The sequence below is a fragment of the Nothoprocta perdicaria genome, unplaced genomic scaffold, assembly GCF_003342845.1.
Source record: "Nothoprocta perdicaria isolate Ctin4 unplaced genomic scaffold, notPer1 scaffold_74, whole genome shotgun sequence".
Lineage (NCBI taxonomy): Eukaryota > Metazoa > Chordata > Aves > Tinamiformes > Tinamidae > Nothoprocta > Nothoprocta perdicaria.
Window position 1 is genome coordinate 1,783,792 of NW_020456021.1, and position 22,264 is coordinate 1,806,055.

General features: G+C 33.7%; 1 protein-coding gene across 41 annotated transcripts in view; it reads left to right on the plus strand.

The window, feature by feature from the left end:
• The window catches only part of LOC112957610 (regulating synaptic membrane exocytosis protein 1), a 192,057-nt gene that overhangs the window by 66,508 nt on the left and 103,285 nt on the right, over positions 1-22,264 (plus strand). For 12 of the 41 annotated variants that reach the window (XM_026051284.1, XM_026051297.1, XM_026051312.1 and 9 more), the window contains 9 exons: positions 2,130-2,176; positions 3,074-3,186; positions 4,278-4,408; positions 4,731-4,902; positions 5,044-5,200; positions 6,393-6,464; positions 11,891-12,044; positions 13,151-13,276; positions 17,468-17,530. In XM_026051284.1, coding sequence (XP_025907069.1) covers positions 2,130-2,176; positions 3,074-3,186; positions 4,278-4,408; positions 4,731-4,902; positions 5,044-5,200; positions 6,393-6,464; positions 11,891-12,044; positions 13,151-13,276; positions 17,468-17,530 — 1,035 coding nt within the window. Of the gene's footprint in view, positions 1-2,129; positions 2,177-3,073; positions 3,187-4,277; positions 4,409-4,730; positions 4,903-5,043; positions 5,201-6,392; positions 6,465-11,887; positions 12,045-13,150; positions 13,277-17,467; positions 17,531-21,329; positions 21,408-21,714; positions 21,829-22,264 lie in introns of all 41 variants that reach the window. The other 29 variants (XM_026051283.1, XM_026051295.1, XM_026051311.1 and 26 more) reach the window with 5 other exon arrangements.

Here is a 22,264-nt window from a genome sequence, read left to right on the forward strand (position 1 = left end):
AGGATGGATATTGGGAACAGGATCTCAGGGCCTCTGAAAAGTGTAGAGGGCGATGCATCACTGCTCCTCAAAGTAATGAGAAAGATCTGTGTAAATGCTTTAAAAAATAGTGGTTGGCTCCAAATGCTCACAAACCAAATCTGCTCACAACAGTCTCAAGCTCAGGTACAGTTTGGATTTAGGTGTTCATAGAGGAGTGAAAGGGTTGGAACATGGAAAATCGTATGTAACATCGCATAATACTTAGTGCTAGCATTGCCTTTAAAAGTAGAAATTAAAAAAAAATTAATATAGGCATTTTTTTGCTTTCATGGTTTCTGATGTTCCTTTTCTGAAATTAACATTTTTTTAAAAGGAAAGTAAAATTATGTTTCCATTTTAGTAAGTGCTTTAACTTTATACATTTTTATACATTGCTTGCATACATTTTTATCATTGCTTGGACTAGTCTAGTTTTGAATATTTAAAGTCATGAGATTTTTACTATTTTTCCTAAAAAGTAGTTTTGTAAATAATAATGACATAATTTTTCCTGCAATCCAAAAATAATAAGACTCATTTTGTTACTTTAGAAGAGATATTACTGTATTTTAGAAACTTTGTTCTTTAATTAGAATGCTAACATTTAAAAGAGAAAATTCAGACATTTGACAAGAATTAGTCCAGCAGTATTGTTCTTAGGGAATATAATATTTAAGAAATTTTGCCAAACGATATTTCCATTGTAAACCATGGAGTTAAATTTACCTTCTAGATTTCGCTGTCTCTTTGAGTTTTGCATAAGAATTTTGAGGAGTTTAGAAAAATATATTATAAATTGTACTTTCATTTCTCTCCTGTCAGATGTGCATCTTCTTTAAAAAATGCAGCTTATTTTTGTCACTCCATGTTGCCTGGTGAATATTTAGAAACCCTTTTTTATTACCAGCTTTAAGTGGAGATAATGCTCTCACCCTGACCTGTTTGTCAGGATCTTTGTATTCACCATAATATTTAATCTTTCTCTTGTAAACTGTGTGGATCTGATTTTTTCAGATTTTTTTTTTGTATTTTTTCATTATTAGAATGCACTCTGTAAATCTGGTAGTGTAAAGGGATGTTGAAGTGAAGCAATTCTTAAGTGCTTATATATGTATAATCATTATTTGGGCTTATTTTTAACCCTCATTTCCTTTCCTCTGAAGCTTTGCCCACTGTATTGTGGGCAATACAAAAAAAAAATGGAAATGAAACTATTTTTCTTTCTCTGCCAATCTAGGCATAACTGGACTCTGAAGGCTGAACTTTCTATGTTTAAACACTCCTTTATCTTAAATTTAATATTAATACAAATAATGCTGTATTGGATAAGAGAGTGCTGATATTCTAGCACAGGAAAAAAGAAGTAGAAACAAAGTCAAATTGAACAGAAAAATCAGTTTGAATATTCTGAATAAATATTTCAGAATTATGGGAATTGAAAATATTAAAAGATCTGCTCTCTGTAGCTTTAAATATATATATATTTCTATGCTAGGTATTTGTATGTCAATACAGAAAAATGGCCATATTTATTTGTAATATGCCATGTTTTTAACTTTCAAAGAAATGCATTTTTTGTTCAATGTTGCTCATGTTACTTGCTTTTTCTTTTTATTATTGTAAGACATTTTCATCACTTTCATTCCGTGAACTCGTTGAGACGTTTGTATAGAAGTTACTAGTGAGTTAATCTATCTCTTTGCTTCTTTTTTYCCCCCCAAATAGTTGAACACCAGTAGTTATAGTCTCTTTTGCCGCTTTTCATAAAAGCTCTTTGTTGTTTTACTTGTTAAAATATTGCGGAATCTATCCACAATATTAACATTGTAGTATTCGTATTGTTACTTCTTCTAGTTCCTCATTTTGAAAGAAGTAGTAGTTTGCATTATTGACATTTTCATGAACACTAGTGTAAAACAGTCTACTGTCTAAATATTTTCCCTTTCTATAGAGAGGGGGGGATCTCCATTCATGCATGAGAACAAAAACATGCATGAGATCTGTGTTTCTAAAAAATAAAAAAAGAAAATGTCCCATAACCATTTTAGTTGATATAGCAGAGGCCATTTCTGTTATTTCTAATTATTTCATGTATATTCATGTTTTAGTGATATTCCACGGATTCCTGAAACTTCTCATCCCCCACTAGAGTCTAGTGAGTACTCATTTTTTTTCCTAACTCTTAAGTCTTTTACTAAGTATAATCATTTCAGCTATCAATTTTCTAGAAGATAAACTCTGCAAAACTTTGGCAACTTCTAGGATTTTATGTCAAAACATTCAGTGTATTTTGGACTTTGAAACAATCTTCTGATTCAATAATTTACAAATATTTACAATAGTACAACAATATRTATTTCAAATGTTGGCAGGGTTTTGTTGATTGCTTTTGTGTCCCGTGTTGTTAAGGCCATACCAGTGCATATTTTTGCATTTCAAGGCTGTCTATAACACTGGCCATAAGTCTATGGCCCAAAACAGTCATTCACTGACTGACGGCCCCAGTGCTGTTGCAGTGCTGCTCAGTTCCTGTGATGAGTTTGCCCTCACTAGTGAGGGCTCTGCTCTACTGGCCAAGGGCTGCTGGTAGACCACTTGGACTGACAGGAATGCCTTCCATGCCAGATGTTTGTCTTGCTTCCACGCATAGCTACCTATCTAYTTGTTGGAAATGGAAATCGCATTTCTGAGACTACTGGAAGTATAAGCTGCATGATAAATATGGGCTTATTCAAAGCTTTCACATGCATAATTCTGTCTATGGAAAGAGAATGTTTTGTTTAAAACATACAGTTTGATGTGTCAGTGTTATCTGAGAAGCTCGTTTTTTAGAACAGAATAAAAAAAATGATTTAGTCTGAGATAAGGGAGGGCAAACAGTCTTTTCTATCATCCTACCWACCTCAGTTTAAAATTCTCCTTTATATAAATCGTGTTGCACTGTATATGCAAGCTTAATACAATTCAAAGAAGAAGCAATTCATAAATTATCCAAATTTCACATTATCAAAATTTCAGATGGAAASTTATGGAGTTTCCCTCATGTTTTTAGGTTCAAGTTCTTTTGAATCGCAGAAGATGGAAAGGCCTTCTATTTCTGTAATATCTCCAACCAGCCCAGGAGCTCTAAGAGATGCACCACAAGTTTTACCAGGGCAGCTTTCTGTAAGCATGTTTTTGTTTTTCCTGAGTTAATAACACATCTTTATCAGACTAAGTCAACTGTTGGTCGCGGGGCCCTCCACATTCTCTGGTAGGTTCTGGGGGGAAGTCAAGGAGCATGACTGTTGCTGGTAAAACCCAACAGCTTTCAAATGTTTTTTAGACCTTTTGTACACACTTGCAAGCCATTGCAGGAATCACGTTGGAGACAGAGTTGTTGTCCTATGACTCCAGAGAATGCAGGAAGTTACATTTTGAAAAGCCCATGAAAGTGCCATGTCGCTTGTCATCATGTACCCTCGGTATAGCAGGTAGTAACTGCTAGGTACGTGTCTGCTAATCTGCAGATAACAGGCATAGTATCACTCAGTCTTCTTTATAGGAGCGTTTGAAGAGCTCTATTCTTATAATTGCTATATTGATGAGTCAGTAACGCATTTTAATTTAGATAAACACCACATTCTGGAGTTCTCTGCAATGCAACGCTAATTGAAGCCATGCTTATTAAAGATATAATGAGTACTTAGACTTTGATTTGTAGAAGCCCTGAGACTTATAAAGTCTCTAAAAGAGTGAAATCACTCTAGTGAATGTATTAATTTCTGAGTATACAACAGGATCAAAAATATAATGATGTTACAATTCTGTTTTAAGAAGTAATTTAGCTGTTTATTGTTCTTTCCATAAGAGGGTTTGCAAGATGACAAGTCAGGGTAGATGTGTTTCAGTCAGACCTCAGCCTCTGCTGCAGTCTGGGCTCCCCATTTGAAATGTAACTTTTAGGGTACACTGCTAAGATAGATACTCACTTATTTGGACTCACATGTAAAAGATTTTGCTGGGAGTATGATAAACAATGTGAGTACAATGGAACACCACCATTTTACTGAGCTTTAGTAGATAAAAAATTATTTGGCATAATACCAAAATCTATCTTAAATTCAACTTTCCACTTCCACACTTTCAAACTTTCCGATTTCAAATAAATCTTCCCTCTTGAAGAAAAAAATGTGTTTTATGCTTAATGTGATGCAGTCTGAAAATTCTTTTTTTCTCATATTTATTAATATGTTCTGGTAACTTGATTCTTGCAGGTGAAACTGTGGTATGACAAAGTGGGACATCAGTTAATAGTGAATGTTCTGCAAGCAACAGATTTGCCAACAAGAGTAGATGGGCGCCCCAGGAATCCCTATGTAAAAATGTATTTTCTTCCAGACAGAAGGTAACATTTCAGTTTAGAAATCTTTGTAATTTACCATTTAAAATTATTGATTGAATCATAAAACTAATGTTTACCAAATAAAGATTATATAAATTATATAATTTGTTAAAGTTAGATTAAGTATAGGAAAACCTGCATTCAAAGTGTGCAAGCCAGTATCAAATAAACACTGTAGACATTTGCATAAATGTGAGCTACTGTACAGAAATACTTTTCTAGGCTCTATTAGATCAAAAAGAATGAAAACAGTAAGTGATGATAAGTAGGTAGCATTCTGTGATTTATTTTTGTATGCATTTTACAATAAATATTTTTGTTTCAGTGATAAGAGTAAAAGGAGGACCAAAACAGTAAAGAAAAGTCTAGAACCAAAATGGAACCAAACTTTTCTCTACTCACACGTACATCGTAGAGATTTTAGAGAACGAATGCTTGAAATAACTGTATGGGATCAGCCAAGAGTGCAAGAAGAAGAAAGTGAATTTCTTGGAGAGGTGACATATAGAATTGCATTTCTCATTTCCTCATTGATTGTTTGGTTATGGATACATATATGTGTCTCTCTGTATGTGTGCATGCTATGTAATTTTATCATTCCTTAAAAGTAACATTTAACCTGATAATTTTTCTACTAGATTCTTATAGAGCTGGAAACAGCACTTTTAGATGATGAACCACATTGGTATAAGCTACAGACACATGATGAATCTTCACTACCTCTGCCTCAGCCATCACCCTTCATGCCAAGAAGACATGTCCATGGCGGAGAAAGTTCTAGCAAAAAATTACAAAGTAGGTGGTCCAAATTCTATTCATCTTTTAAAATTTTAAATTTCATCTTTTAAAATTTTAAATTAGAATTTTCATATGTAAGATAAAAATATTTTGAAGTCTTTCAACATGAAAAAAGACATGAAATTATGAGATTACAGCGTGTGAATGTATAACTTCTAAGTTGCGACAGATGTTGAAATTGGCTTTGTTTTCACTCTCAGAAGAGAATTGTTAGCACAATTTTYCTTTTAAGTACAAAGATCAGGTTCATCATTACTGGATTCTTTGATAATAATTAAAAGTTTTGTTTTAGAAAAGCTTGTAAGACTTTTTGGGTCCTAAAAGCAGTGTTTAGAATATAGCTAATTTCAACCTCCCATGCACTCACTGCTCAATCAGAGGGCAAGGTTTGGCAGCACAGTGCAATTCTGCATGTGTGTTTTGGAGGTTTAGATGCGTTTGAAAAGAGTTAATATTCAGGAATCTAATTGCACATTTGCATAATGCACATTAAATTAATGATTATTTTGAAATATGAAACTACTATGGCCTTGTTCATTTAATTTAAAATACATTTAGAAATAGGAAGGCCATAGRGGATGATTTTTAAATATAAGACAGGTTTTTTTCTGTTTTTTTTTCAACATAAGCGTCATTAATTCCAGATGATTTTGCATAGCAAATAGAGGTGCATTCAAGAATAAATTATAGAAGTGTGATAATGTTGGAATGGCTGCATAAGGATGCATATAGATACAGAAAATGAAAGCTTAATTTTTGTGAGATATTTGGGCTTTCCTAAAAGGTCTCAGTGCTCTTTCCTCTTCACCTTTCCCATCGTATGGTGCTGCATCTCCTTTCCTGTTCAGCAAGCTGATTCAACTTTCTCAGCTCACTGAAGTTGCACCAAAGTATTCATTTCTTCTTTATCTTGAATTAGCAATTTGCTGGTTTAGTGAGCTGAGCTGACCTAGTAGAAAATTAGTGAGGACAGGGGGGAAGGAGAAGGGAACAGGAGGCTGTAGCAGCAACATTCAGCTGTTGAGTTGGCTCAGCCGTCTCCTCACCAATGTAAATTGCTGTATTTTAGATCTCCTATTGTTTACAGTTAAGATTATCTTGAATTTTACCAGTACTTTAAAATAACATATTTTTACATTTTACAATATGAACAGATGTTGAGGTATTTGTTTACCTTACTGTTGTACAGGATCTCGGCCAATCAGTGATAGTGACATCTCAGATTATGATGTTGATGATGGTATTGGAGTTGTTCCTCCAGGTGCGTGGGTGAACAGCATGGTCCTGCTTTCTTCTTCTTTTTTTGCTTGTTTGTTTTTCCATTATAACATTTTAGATTATTGAGGATACTGATTTGGGAAAGTGCCTTGTGGAGACAGAGGATTCCATGGTACTTGTCCTTATAATTTTATAAATTGTAAAAATCCTTATAAAATCCAAGCTTTTTATTTTAATTTAATTTTTTTTTTGCTTGAAACTTAGATATAATGTAGTCCTCTGTGGACTATATTAAAAATGCATGGTTGTAGATTAAGATGCATATGCATGTTGCATGGCTTTATCTTTTAGAGTTTTCATGAGCTTTCATGACCTATCATTACCCCAAATGTTCATAAGTACATATTTGTGGAGACTATTTTGCTTTTAGCTTTAGAACAGCACCCTTTACAGACTCAAAATTTTGGGAATCATTTTTGATTGCATGTTTCATTTAATTCTTGCCACAGATGAGATTAATATGTTGACCAATAGTCCCAAACTCAGCAAAKAGTGATTATTCCATTAGTAAATCTATTATCAAATTATATTATTCCATGTACTAAATCAGTTTTACTGTGAATATTCCTGATGAAAAAATGTTGAATTAAATTATGGTGAAATTTAGAAAGTTGTGATTAATTTTGAAAATATTCCATCAGCTGAGAACATTTTAAATGAAAATGAATCATGTATTTCCAAATACTTTTTTTTTCCTKTTTATTATTTTGCTAGTTGACAATATAGAAATTGTTGTTCCAATGAAGGCTTACTTACTTCTAAGACTTCATCATGCYGTATTAAGAATAGAGACATTCCTTAGCTACCAGTTCTTCAAGATATCCTTTTCCCTTTTGAAATAAACCATTTTCCATCTGACAAAGGAAATATTCAAAATTAAAATGACAGTTGAATGCATTTAATTTTGTTCATGCGATCAATGCATGAGTAACTGATTCCTGTGGAAATTTCTTGGCATTGTGCATGCTCAAGCATGCCTTTGATTTCATCTGTAACAAAAGAATTTATAATAAGCTGAGTCTGAAACAGAAATAGGAAAGGCCTGGGGRCACTTTTTTTCTAGAGTCAACTTAGAGGCATTCTGGTAGCTGATCTGACAAAGCACAAATTTGTATTTTTGGAGTTTAATTTTGGTACATTTTAGTACAAAATGGTACATTTTCCATCAAGTGTGGGTGGAGTTCATCCATTTGTGATTTCTATGAGATGAGTGGATACAGCGATAAGTATGTGCTTTTTTTTAGGTGCAGCCTGAATTCTTATAATGAAGCAGACTTTAGGCACTGAGGACAAAGAAAATTTTGGTCTTAAGTCACTGATGTTTGACAGACTAGACAGCATATAAAAATGTATTTTGCAGCTAGAACTAAAAAATGTTGTTTGTCCCATTTTCTAACTCATTTACTTGAGAATCTGAGGTACTGATTTGCAAATGTGTGTGGACACCAAGGTCAGATTTGCATTTCTGCCTTCTTATATTTATTAGTTACCACATCTTTATTAGTTACCACACAGCTAAATATTTTAAGATTGTGTCCTCCTAAAGACTATCTTTATTTGCATGGAGTGATACTATCAGTGTCTTCTCCATCCRACAGTCATTTCTGTTACATCTGAGTCATACACAGGTTCCTTGTGCTGCAGTCTTTACTTCTCCTTTCCATCCCTCTGCAAGTCGTGGACCTCACCAGAGTGCCCTGTTGCTCTTCTGTGGTCCAGATTTCACAGCCATGATTCTCCATACTGTGGGATCACAGTGCAACCCAGGTTCACACTTGGACCATTTTGGCACAGATTCCTTTGGCTTCAAGTAGATAGGGATGCACATCAATATTTTCATATATTTAAGACTAACTTAATGAAACATTAAGGCAAACTTAATGAAAAGATCAAAATAGAATGTACCTACAACTCATTTTGATTGATATTTAGTATTATGAGCAAGGACAATTAGCTCATTACTACTACATACAAACAATTACTCATTATCATTTGAAGCAAAGTGAAAGGAGATGTTTTCAAAACTGACGATTAGCATTTATAATGGTAATATATTATCTGAGTTTCATGCTTGTGCTTGTAGAAAAGTTTTGCATTTTCAACTGTTTCTAATATTTCTAATTTCTAGTTACTGACTTGGAAATGATCAAAAACATAGATTATTGTTCTGCTTACAGTTATTTATTTTTAAAAGCATAGTTTAAGGTATTTCATTAGTGTCTGCAGAAACAGGTATGTCTTTTCAATCAAATTTTCAAGTAATTTCTCAATTACATAAAATAAAAGCATAAGATATAAAGCATAAAGATACATAGTTGGCAGTATTCAAATGGATGTTTTTAATGACCTGTATTGTTTTTTTTGTGGGTAAAACTTCAGAATAGTTATATTTTCTGTTCTGAAGTGATTAGTATAAATGATTGTATTGTACTTGTCTTGCTCCTTTAGCAGCAGGGTGATGATAATAACTTGTAGTTTTCTGTATTGTCCTTTTGTAGAAATAACAAAGCTAGGACTGTATCAGAACATTTGCTAGAACTGCTTTCATTGTCCGTGCAGCTTCCATTCCATATCACACCTGAGAGTTTCCCATGAGCAGCTGAGAAACTTCTACATAAACTGCCATGCGCTTTATTGCTGCTATCATGCTGGCCATGCAAAAAATTCTCTGTTCACTCTGGAGAGCACAGAACCTTTTTATTTGGGTATATTAGGAAACGTTACTGTTGCTGTCACTGTCATGGTCATTGTGGAAGTATGGATAAATTTGACCAACTTGACAATACTTCAGTTAACATTTAATTTATTAGGTTTAGAGGTTTAGAAGTTAGAGAGCAATAGCCAGTCTCTTCTGTAAGCCTTGTAAACCCAGGATGCAAAGATTTCTGGTATTGTCTCCCAGACAGCTTAGCTACGAATAGTATATAGCAAAAAATCAATTTGGATGACAGATGTTTGTATGCATAGGTTTACCCTCTGTATAGTTCTTTTAGGTGAATGAGAGATTTTTTAGAACTATATTTTAAACTGAAATTCATGTTCAAAAAATCTAAAATGTATTTTGTTGCTTGGAAAAAAGTTTTATTTTAAACTGTTTTGATTTTAGTTTTCAAATAACTAGAATTGATTTTGGTGGAAGAGATGTGATTTTATCTGAAGCAACCTTGTGCAAAAAATGAAGCATCATTTAGCAGATAGGGCTCAGATGTAGTCATCCTGGGAGAGAGAACAGAGCCAGCTTATATCTGAAGTAGACTTTTATCTTCCTCTAACAAAAAAACAGTCTCATCTTCAGCAGCAATCTTAGTACTCCTTAAGAATAGAGGGATTACTCCCTCAGAGTATAGGAATCTCCCTAGCAGTGTTTCTGAAGAGATTCCTGTTCTGTTTCAAAATTTGCACCCAGTGCTTATCCTGATGTCAGCAAGAGCTTCCTATTTTTTTCTAATATTAGTACATGACTGTAACTCTTTTTTAGAAAAAACGGAATCTCCAGCATCACAGCACATCAAAACCTGTGAAATATTGGTGTCATTTGTTAAAAGGTTGAGGACTCTTGGTGAAAATTTTCAGAGATTTTGCTAGGTCCTCTAGATGGTCTTTCATGCATGCCATCAGCTTTCACAGGTCTGTCTTGCACTCAGCACTTACTAACCTGTGCTACTAGAAATACCTGTAAGYGTCAAGCATTTGCTGTGTATGTAGCTACTGATGAGCTCTCTGAGAAGTCTTTTGTCCAAGTCCTTTTCTGATTTTAAAATGGTATCATGAACCCTCCCCAGACTTGGATAATGTCACGTTTTAAATATGAAACCATATTCATTATTTTTATTTCTGGTGTTAAACTCACTGTGGTGTGAGAACAGTGCACATTTGCACACAGCATAATGGTAACTGGTGTTTGTTTCTGAGCTATACGATATGTTTTTAATAAGAGCAGTTTTCTTTGGGCCCAATTTTACTCTCAAAAGTCATAATGCTTTCTGGCTCCCTGATTTTTGACCTCCTCTCACCCTGATTCAACAAATGGAAGAAAAAGATATGTCCCCATGTTCTCACACCAGCCCTGGCGAGTATGAAGTATAAGAAGTAAGCATTAGACAAAATGATAGCTGCATTTGCAGTGGACCATACACATCTTCTAGCTCTGATGGTTACAAAAAGTCCATAGTAAACTGGCTAGTCATCCTTTTGTCAGCACTAWGTCCCACCTGCCTTATCTGTCTCATCTTTGGAGTGATATATGTATTAAGGCCAGGAAGAAATTGTTGAAGCTGATCCTTTTTTTTAGAGGCTAAAGTTGCTGGAAAWTTGATAAAAGGTTGGTGGCTAGTGTAGCGTAGGACACCTAGATGTTCTTCAGCTATTTTGGATAGCTTTCACTATCTAGATGAGTATTAACTATCTCAGTATTGAAAAAGCGATAATCACAGTTCCTGAGCCTACGATATTATAAGTTATATGATCAGCATTGCAGGGACACATACAGGAAACTGAAACTAGACAAATTCAGATAAGCAAAATACTTATTTTGAAATCTAACCAACAATTTGGGAGGTGACAAATTTTCTACCAGTGAGGGTGAAATTCTTTTCAGATATGTAAAAGTTAGCAAATGAAGTCTGAAAGATAATTGGTGCCTATTGAAAGCAGTTCATCTTACTTATTTTCATCGTCTAGCTTAGGAGGAGATTCAAAGTGTTTATCAAGGCAATCAACATGCTAAATTGAGRAGGCAAAGGAGTGTCAACAGTTCAAAATGGAATAACATTCTAATAATTGTTTTAAATCCTAAACAGAAGTGAACTACCAAAAATCTTACAACTCATTCATGGTATATGAAAAAAATCTAGAATATATGTAACAGCAAATATTCTATGTAATGTACTCTAAATCCTTATGGTTTTTGAAACAAGGTAGCTTTGACTAAGTTCAGCAGGAGAATATGTAGTTGAAGCAAAAGTCAGGACACTTTGTACATGAGTAGTACTGGATGAGTCTTGGCGTTGCCTTCAAGAAGACAAGGATGTCTTCTCCATAGTTAGATAAAATAAGTCTATATTTGTTAGATTCCATTCAGGTATTCTGTACTGTAGGGGAATTTTGAAATGTAACTTACTGTGGTTACTGTTGCCAAAGTCAGAGAAGTAGTTCAGTCTTCTCTCTCACTCCTCCTGGACCTACTGAAAGTCTTCTTAGTTTCTTTACTTCTGTATGCATAGACATTTCACTGTAGTGCTAGTAATTTGTCCTGACTGCATGATACATCAAGATATCCAACAGCTGAAAGACTACTTGATAATTATGTGAACGTTTAGATGTGTGTTCCTGACAGGACTAACCGTTTGAATTCTTTACAAACACAGACTTTTACTCTCTAATTTCRTTTTGTTGCCCTCTTACCAGTAGGCTATAGAACTAGCTCTAGAGAAAGTAAATCCACAACGCTAACTGTGCCAGAACAGCAAAGAACAACACATCATCGTTCGCGATCCGTATCTCCTCACCGTGGCGACGATCAGGGCAGGACCCGTTCACGTTTACCAAATGTGCCATTACAGAGGTAAGGGTCGTGAAACACTGAGGGCTGGAGTTTGAAATTTGGATGATATGTCACTGGTTCCTGTGAATTTTTCTCATGTTTGGCAATTATCCATTTTTTCATGATATTTGCTTTTTTGGATGGTGGGGGTGGTTTGTATCTTAATTTAATAGTGCAGAGTTTGAACATGAAGCATGCTGTCATTAATGACTCGAGACCACCCATGAAACAAATTCTTAAGCATAACCTTGTATGCTTGTATGTATAAGCTTTTCTTACTGATATATTCCCTGTGATTCCTCATCTTCTTTGTTTGTTGAACCATGATGAAAATATAATTCAGAAATACTTTTTTTATCAGTGGCTAAATCTTCTAAGAAGGCACTTGAGTATTTTGTTTATTAGCAGCAGTTATACTTTTCTGTAATATATCCTCAATAGAYAGAGGGCTGTGGCACTTACTCTTCRTCTAGCTGAGAAGAGACAGTTCCTTTCTCCCAGAAAGAGCACATTACTGTTTGCAAAAGGAAAAATCTATGTATTTCTCTCTGTAAGCACAACACAAAAATATTTGATGAACAGCTCCACCATCCCTTATATCAATACTCTGTAAAAATGCCTTTTGCTCCAATGCCGTTTACTAAACTGAAGGAAGAAACCACCTTTCAGAAAAGGAGTAGTTTCTTCTCTTGTCTTCTCCTTGTGGAGAGGAATAGTTTCTTCTCTTGTGTTTTCCTTCTGTCATAGAGATCAGAAGCTTCCTAAGGTTGCCAAGAGTTTTTCCCCTTCCCTATGACACTTACTAAGTGAAAAACAAAATTTTCATTTAATTTTGAGTGAAGTTCTTAAGTTTTCTCCGTTATTGTTAAATACAGGCATTAAAAAGACTTTTGCCGAGTCCATCAGTGTACATAACCATAGACATTTCCGATAAAGGAAGAAGTGGCCACTCTCTATACTTCAAGAGGGATTTTTTTTTTTTCCTTCAGGAACTGGTATTTTAAACAGAAGTTTTATATTAATGGTTTACTAATTAAAGACTTTCTCCAACTGACTTGTACTGTAACCTACTAAGGTGTATTTTTTATGGGACAAATGAAACTTTCGTACATATGTCTGCCTTTCAGGAGTTTAGATGAAATTCATCAAATGAGAAGATCACGCTCTCCAACTAGACACCATGATGCCTCCAGAAGTCCAGTTGATTACAGATCCAGAGACATGGATAGTCAGTATTTGTCAGATCAAGAAAGGTACATTGTCAGCCTGAACTTGRAAACAAGTTTAGAAGTGTGTATGCCTCTTTGCCTAACTTTCAGGTGTTCAGTAGAAAAACACAGGCAGGTAACAATTGGAAACAAGAAAAAAATCATCCCAGTGGTTAAAACTAATCAGGATGAAATTATCTATATCTCCTTTGCAGTAAAAGTGTCTACTAGGCTGGCAGTAATAGCAGGTGTCTAGAGTAATRGTTCTTGAGTTTTTGTCATTGACTATATTCCATTTTTTGTTTCTTGAATGTAAGCCTAGAGGTTTTTGCTAGAAATCTAYTAATCTACATATATGCCACAGTTATTTTTGTAACATAGAAAATAGACACATACGTCTGTTTTGGTAGTTAACAAAATAACAGGCATGCCCTCCTATGGCTTGAGGAGTTGCATATGCCATAGTTTGTACTTCTGTGCTAACATATTTTGGATGTCTAAATATGCAGTCTCACAAAATCTTATATAACATTTTGTTGAACTTGGTGCAATATCGCAAGGATAGTTACAGTGCTTGTAATTAGCAAAAATCTGTCTTCRGTGCTTGGCATAAATATGTCTCTCCCTGGAATGCAGTCAATGACTACGCTCCTCAAAGAATACTGGCTCTCTAGCAGTAGACATATTTTCAATTATATAGAAATATGTTTTAATAAAATGGAAGAAAAAAACCTGCCTAGTTTATACCTGTGAAAATGATAACAGTCTTAAAGATTATCAGTGCTTGTGAGGCATTTGTTTACTTAGAAAAATATCAAATAGCCAAGTTGTAATGGAAAAGTTTTACTGCTCATAAACTCTCAGTGTCCCTAGTGGAAGTTTTGGCATTTTTTTTACAGTAAGTTAACATTTCTTATGAGTAAGRATGACAGATCTTTCCAAATGATTGAGTAAATAGAATACAGAAAGTGCATTTTAAAGTAATGTGAAGATATGTGAAAGAAATAAAGCATAAAAATCTCTGAAACTCTGTCCAGTTTTGAAGCAACATAGAAACTGAGTAAAAGATGGGTTTTGCAGTTAAATGAGTTCAGTTTTGTATATAATCTTGCCTGCTTTTTTTTTTTTTTTTTTTTTTTTTTTTTTAATATGCTAACACATATGGGTATTAATGAGTTATTTGGAACCATTTCAAGTTTCAGTATTATATTTTATAGGCACAAAATATGTACAGAATTGTCTGAGTTGGATTGTGGTACTGAATTTCCTTTTAGAGGTGAATTGAAATGCTTTTTGCCTACAGGAAAATAAGATTTATAGTTAATTTATAGTTAATTCAAGTAATTTGCACTTGTTACAAATGTTTCATGCTATCATTTTTTAGTGATATATTCAAAAGATTCCTGAAAGTATTTATTGAGCAGTTTTCTTACTGAGCGTATTTGAAAAGTAACTTTTGTCACTAGGAATAAATGTAGAGAGCCATATATAAAATTATCTTACAGTAATGTCTCAAAGCATATAAATGATCTATGCATGAGTTAGAGATGAGGACTTGCATTGAGTCTTTCATGGGGATAAGCCATCAGAACCGAGCTCAGCAGCAATGGGCTTCTGCATGTGCTAGAGCTGGACTAAGAAACAGTCATCTTTTCTTTGCTCAGAACATAGTTCTTGGAAGTTAAAGCTCAGGCATAAAGAGTATATGTGACATCTGCAGGATCTAAGCACATACCCAGTTACTAACCTTACTAACCTGTAAGAGCTGTTYAGCTCTTACAGCTTCCAATGTCTGTCCGTTAATGAAAACGGCATCATAGGGAAGGTCAAAACAGTTCTTGTTGAGGAAAAGTCTCTTTCACATTCAAAAATATTTTTAAAAAAATCATTATTCAGTGTTACCATCAGTATTATATACTAGAATCGGTGTCCGTATTACCTGTCATTTATTTACTAAATCCCTCATATACACAATGCCTTCCTGAACATATCTGACATATACTTGGTTAGGAAAACGAGACTGGACTCATAAGATTTTTCTATTAATTCCAGAACAGAAATTGCTGTTGCTGATTACTGCTGGTCATTTTCTCAGTGTTCTCTTACAGGTCCCAAATTAATRTTGAATATTCTGAATAATTTATCGTGAAAGTCATTATAGCTGCTTACCAAAACATATGGTGTAATGCATTTCCAGGGGAACTGATTTATCCACTTCACTTTTTATATATACTTACATTATCTACATATCATATGTCTATTTATAGAAAAGAAAATAYATAGCTTCTGGGAAAAGCTTTTTTTATTAGAAAATCTAGTTAAGCAGTACATCTGTACTCTGGATTTAGTATCATTATCTTATTCTCAAATTGATAGCTGTTCTATTTTTTTCTGTTCGTTTATTCCTAAGTAAAATCTGCTTAACTGAGTCCTTAAATATTCCTGTTAGAAAACACTTGTTTTAGAAGAATATTCTTTATTACAAAATAGTCTTCATTTATTATGAAAGTGCCGATATATTCTGATACTATCCCTGCCTTACTATTAGGGATTATTTAATTTTTTTTAACTAGGTGCTTTCATGATGGATTTCCTATTTTATATACATTACCTGAGTATATTTTATATCACTGCTTGCCATGGGTCAGCTACAGTGCATACTATTTGGCTTTGCAAATATAGAATAAGTGTTAACGAAGTATCTTGAGATTTAACCTGGACTTTGCTGCATCTACTGCCTTTCATACTGGTAGGATTTTCAGTTTTCCTTCTCCTGTAGGAGTAACTGACTTTAATAAGCAAACAGTTCATGAAACTGCATGTTTGTAGAGCTGATATTAATTTCCCCAGCTCTTGAAAGAAAATCATAGGAGCTCCAAGGATATACAGAAACTGGTAACTTTGACTTAAAATGCATTATCTTTATATGTAAATTGGAAACCTGATCATAAATTCTGTTAGTCCTCTAACAGTTTGAATGGAATTGTTATTTTTCACTTTAAGAAAAACAATTCAGTTCACCTTTAATGTTTTGTTGCATCAAAATCAGGCTAGTGGTTCCAGATGCAAACTTAAATCTCACATGTGAATTACAGTGATTTTCTAAGTTTAGAACTTTACATAAATTTTACGTAGGCTGCATCAGTAAATTTGCTCATTTTATAACGGTATGAAGCACAAAACACATTGAACTCCTTTATATATTTATATTTTTTTCTCTCTGTTGCCATAGTACTTCATATGATTCCGAACTTTTACAATAACATGTTTCAATGAAGTTGAGCTTTACTTTCTTGCTTATTGCAATTAGGAATTTTAGGGCRTCATCTTTGTGGTTGTGTTGAAGTGCATAAAACTGCAAGATAAATTCAAGCAATATGTCATATCATAGTCATATTTGCCATAGACATAAGTATATATTAATTTTACCATCTTGCTGGCTATAGCATGGGTTTGGTTTACAGTAAAGTAAAAATGTAATAGATGTCTGGTCTGGTCTGTGAAATGGAAACAATTAGAAACAAAATTCTGATGGCTGATTAGCAATTTTTTTCTTTCCTAAGGGATTGCATTTTAAAATACTGTGAGGAGCTTTGAGTCAGAGCTTATGTTTGTCCAATAGTAATATTCTCAGTGAACATATGTGTTCACTCTTCCTAAAGAGGCAAATGGTTACTCTTCCCAATGTACTTGCTACAAAATAAACCAGTTGGCAATAATTAGTCCTCCTTGCATTTTCATGTATGCTTTATCTGGCTTAAAAAAAACAAACAAACAAACAAAAAAAAAACCCATCAAATGAAAAGAAAAAGAAAAAGAAAAAGAGAAACAGAAAAGTCTGTCTTTCCTTTTTCTGAAATATTTCTCCACGTTTTAATAAGCAATTACTTCACAAATAAGGAGATGGCTAGTGAAACTTAACTGGTTTATGGATTCCTGTCAGCTTTTATCATGAAGAAATTGGAAACAGTACTTCTAAATTCTAAAAAGGAGAAAACTCACAAAATTAGGTGCCAAAGCAAAAGAAATTTGCTGCAAATGTMGTTTTCGCAGTCTTTTTTTGGCTCACATTCTTTGAGAAGTGCTGCCTGGGTTTGAACGTTATCAGACTATCTATCTGGGTGCAAGCTTCTTGTTTCTTTTTATGTTTTCATTTGCATATCATTGGCATAACTCATGTCATCTAATGCTTCATAATTATATCTGTTTCACTCACCACCCATCCTGTCTGTGCAGTGAGCTTCTTATGCTGCCCAGAGCAAAACGAGGAAGAAGTGCAGAGTGCCTACATACCATCAGGTAAATACAGGAATTTGGTAATCATGAACACATCTGGTTAGTTTTGTATACTTTGCGTGCCTGACTGTTTTCCACAACTGTATTTATGTCCTAGTAAGTAAAGAATTTTCTAATGTGTTGTACCTTGGGTGTCAATTACTCTTTCTTGACTTTTTTTTTTCCTTTTTTTCTTCTTTGTTTCTTTTTTCATTTAATCAGATTGAAATAAGTGTATGGTTTTGTTAACTTCACTAGTAAGGATAAAGTAAACCTGCTGATTTTGTGGCTATGTTTTGTGGTTGATTATCTGTCTAGTCACAGGAGTTCAGATCTTCCAATGCATGCCTCTATTATAATTTTATACATTCCTATTTTCTTGTTTTTTTATGTTTGTTTCCATTTTTATTCATCGCACAGTGCAAAAGCATTCATACACAGACCTCTCATCAGAATTTYGAGAGCAAGTTTTTACAGATTTATTTTCAGACAAATGATGAGTAGGATGAGCCTGCAGGTTCTGCTTGTTAGGTTGCCAAATCTCAGGCTTCAGGACTGATGTACAACCATCTCAGACTTCTCCAGGTGCCACAGCTCCTAAAATCCAGAAAGAAGAACTTTAGGCTATTAGTAGGCTGGAAAGTGAGAAAGTGGGATTTGGGCATCTGTTTAGTATTTATGTCTGAAATTARACTTGTAGGTAGCTTTAGAATGAAAGTTTAAAAAATTTTAACGCATTTTAAAGTTTTGTGCACTGTAAGTAATTTACTGCCTTCAAGGATGGACAGCCTCCTTTTGATCTCTCTCCCTGCATTGTTTTGAAAGATTTTTTTAAAAAAGAGTCAGGTAGTCTTTCTTTTAATACCAAAATACACTAATCTAAGCAAAGAGCACGTTATAATTAGGATTTCCTGAAACTTATTTTCATCATTTACATGGCAAGTAATATATTCTGGATCAGCATGTTCAAGCTGATAGGACCATCCTCATGGCATTTAAGAAGTGATACAGTTCTCCTTGGTAAACAAGTAAATAGCAGGGCCAGAAACTTTTGAAAGAGCTTCTTACAGTTGCATTGCAATGCTATGTGTGGATTAGCTCTTCAGTAAGTATACCAGTCTTATCCCATTTCATGAKTCTAATATTAATTCTAGAGAATTAAGCTAGCATAGAATTATGGTAATGTAAATAAAATGCTTGACTGCTCATCGTTATAGAATGAGGGCTTCTTTATTGCCATAATGAAAAATTTGACCTTTCCAAAGAGTTAAYTTAAATCCCAGAGTATTAAGTGTAGTATAGTCATGGAGAACAGAGGTTATAGTCTATATTAGCTCGAAATACCCATAGTACAGCTGAGAGCAGACCAATCATCTTTACTTTTTGTGACATGTCATATTATGCTAGCTTTAGTCATCTGTAGATTAAAGAACAGTAATTTATGAGGGCATCATTTAAAGACTCTTTGGCAACTCCAGATCTTAGAGAGACTCATATTACTTGCTCTTTCATTTTGGAATTTTGTTAAAAATAAGATCCATACATAAAATTTGCAGTTCAGACTCATCTTTAATTTTTCATAGTATCTCCTCCAATGCTTGAAGCTCCCTATTCCCAGTTGCAAAAGTAGATAAGACTGAAATACCCCTTTTTTTTACACAKGTATTTAGTAGGAAAGCTTAACAGTTTGTGGAAAAGTTCTTTCAGTTAGAATCAAYAAAATCATAGGTTTTGACATCTGCAGGTGGTATAAATGAGGTAGTTCATCATTTTTTGGTCCAGGACCTGTATGCTAAGGGTTTTTAGATCAGTGTTATATATTTAAAACTATGTTATGTAATACACTTTTTTCAATTCCCTGATGTATAATTTTCTCTTRCATAATAGTTTCTATTGATTTGTCGAGTTTTTTTCCTAATTCTCTTGAGTGAATTAGAACTGAAGATGTGTTTTCATTCTGTTATACTGTKTTATAGTGCCATTATATATACAAAAACTTCCAAAACAAACTGAGCATTTGTGTGGCCATTACATTAAAATTTACATTTTAAATTTCAATAAAAAGCTTCATTCTTATACAGAGGCTAAGAAAGCTTTTGCCTCAACATTTTGAAGTTTTAATGCTTAATTATTTATTTTACTCCCTGTTCTTTTAAATCAGTATTCTGTCATACAATAGCATTTTTTTCTTGCCTCCTTCCTATTGACTTTATCTTTCAGATGCATTTTTTTTACAGTTTCCTCCACTCCCACCTATGGGCTCATTCTTTTTCCTCTTAAAGGTTATAATTTTTCAATGACAATATTTAAATTGTCACTTCATGAATTAAACATTGTACGATGAACTTTTGATAAACTTTGCCTCCCCACCACAGATTTCCAATTGCATTGCAAATCTACTGTTCAGTCTGTCCTGCTAACCAAGTTAGGCTAAACATTTTCCATAAAAGGCCATAGATTAGGTAAGAGGAACACTAAATTCAGACAGTGCCGCCCTTGCTTAACTTTTTAGTTTGCCATTCTAGTTATAGCTGTTATTTTCTTATGTTCAAATAAGCTCCAAATCCACCCATTTCAAAGCAATAATAATGGAATAACRTAAGAAGAATAATGCTTTCTGTTGAATGTGAATAATCAAATAACAGAAAACATTTATTAATATTAGTAATAGCACTATATGTCATTATTCTTGTTTTCTAGACAACCTTCTGAATAATCTTTTTATGAACAGTTGACAGCTTARAATGGGAAGGAAGAGCCATTTTAGCATCAAATGCTCCAAGCTATGAAATCATGTGGTTAGGTTACTAAATCAGTTTTAAATAACACTGTTCTCAGCTGTCCATCCATCCTGTCCAGTGGTGGGCATTGCCTTGTAGCAGAGACAGTGCAGAAGAGCGCAGACATGCACCAGGGCTCACACCCCCTTGCACTGGTGGTATCTGCATAAGCCAGGATGAATTGAAGCATCTCATGGACACGCATTCCCTTTTTCCAACTTCAGTGACTTCAACAGTAAAGGAACCATGAAGTTCCCTGGCTATAATGTTGACAGCCACGATGTATCTGTCATGACACATTTCTCCTCTCTTCACCTGGGCAGAGCTACTGGATAAAGCAATCTCTGTCCCCTTTTCTAAAATAATACATTCTCCAAGTAATCATATGATGTTAGACAGTTGTCATATGGCACCAGTTGTCATATGGCACCCTTGAGCTCTGCTGTAGTGACTAAGAGAAGAGTTCTTTTAGTTTATAAATTAGCTTATGAATATTAATAGTGTTTAATTACAGCAAGGTTCCAGAAGCATTCTAAAGTGCCAGATGCTAATGTATCTATAATTGATTTGGGGATACTCTCTATATTGAGAAGTTTTAGCAAGATTTTCATGCTTAGCTCCTGGAGAAATTAATGTCTCTAAGTCTAAATAATGCCTTACTGACAGAAATAAACAGCAAGTTTAATGWCAAAMCAATATTTTACAAMAGCTTTTTTATTTTAATTAAAATCTCTATAAAAAGAAAGTAGATTACTTTTATTACAAGGAAAAATATAATCAGTGCAAGTATTGTCATGAATTTGTAYTAACAAAAGTATAAATATAAAAATAGGTCCCCCAAATGGCTGTCACCGCATCGAAATTGAGAAAAACATATATTGAGCAATCTACTCATCAAGCCCTTAACTTAGTAGAATATCATGAATATCATGCATTTATTTTAAGTTCTGGTCAGTCTTGCCTTATCTTTATTTGTATTTTTATTTTTGCTATGTTTYTGTTCTGTTCTGTTCTGTTCTGTTTTCTCTTCTGCAACATTCAAGAAATTCTGTTAGGCATTATAAAACATTACCACCCAAGATGCCTTTACTAGAAAATGGTACTCATTGGAACATATACAGGTAAGAAGTATTTAGAGTCCCCTTTGATTAGTTAATTTTATTTTAAAAAATAAATAGCATTGCTTTATACAAACTCATGCTTCATACAGTTTTGATAATGGAAAAATAACTTGCTGTAAGTATCTAAATTAACCTTTACATTAAAAAAGACAAATACATTAGATAGAATTTCAAACTATACTAAAATATCACTGTTAACATTGGATGTTGCAATTTTTTTTTGTTCTGTTCTTTTTTTAAATGTTTATGATTTTGGTTACATGTCAGATTTGTTTTCATTTTGTCTAAATGGTTTTAATTTACAAAGCTCAACTCTTCCTGCATGTGCTAAGACCAAATCAGTGATTAGACAGGATATTTCACTTCTTCGTGATTGCCTTAATTCACGAATATCGAAATTTGGAGATGAACTACTGGTTAGGTAAGAAACTGAAGATTAATACCCCCTCCTGTTGAAAATCTTATATGGCTTTTCAGAATAAATTACCTTCACTGTACACTGCTCTCACATAATACACAGTAGATCGCATCCTTTAATGATGGCTTAAGGTTTGCTACTGTTAAGAAAGGTTTGGATTTATATTTCATTCCACTTTCTTACTAGTGGATATTTTTTAGGCTCATTTATTAAAAAAAAAAAATCAGTAATTTTTAACCAAAAGAATTTCTATCAGTCTTTTTTTTTATTTGCTTTGTTTTCTAAACAAGTCTTTACACTGTCATCCAGCTTTTTATGTTTTTCTTAGTTAAGTCATTGTGATTCTACATTTTCTGTAAAGAGAGCATTATTTTATGAGTTAATATCTAACATTGTATTCCTTTCTTTGTTTTCTTTTTCTTTCTCTTCTACCATTGGA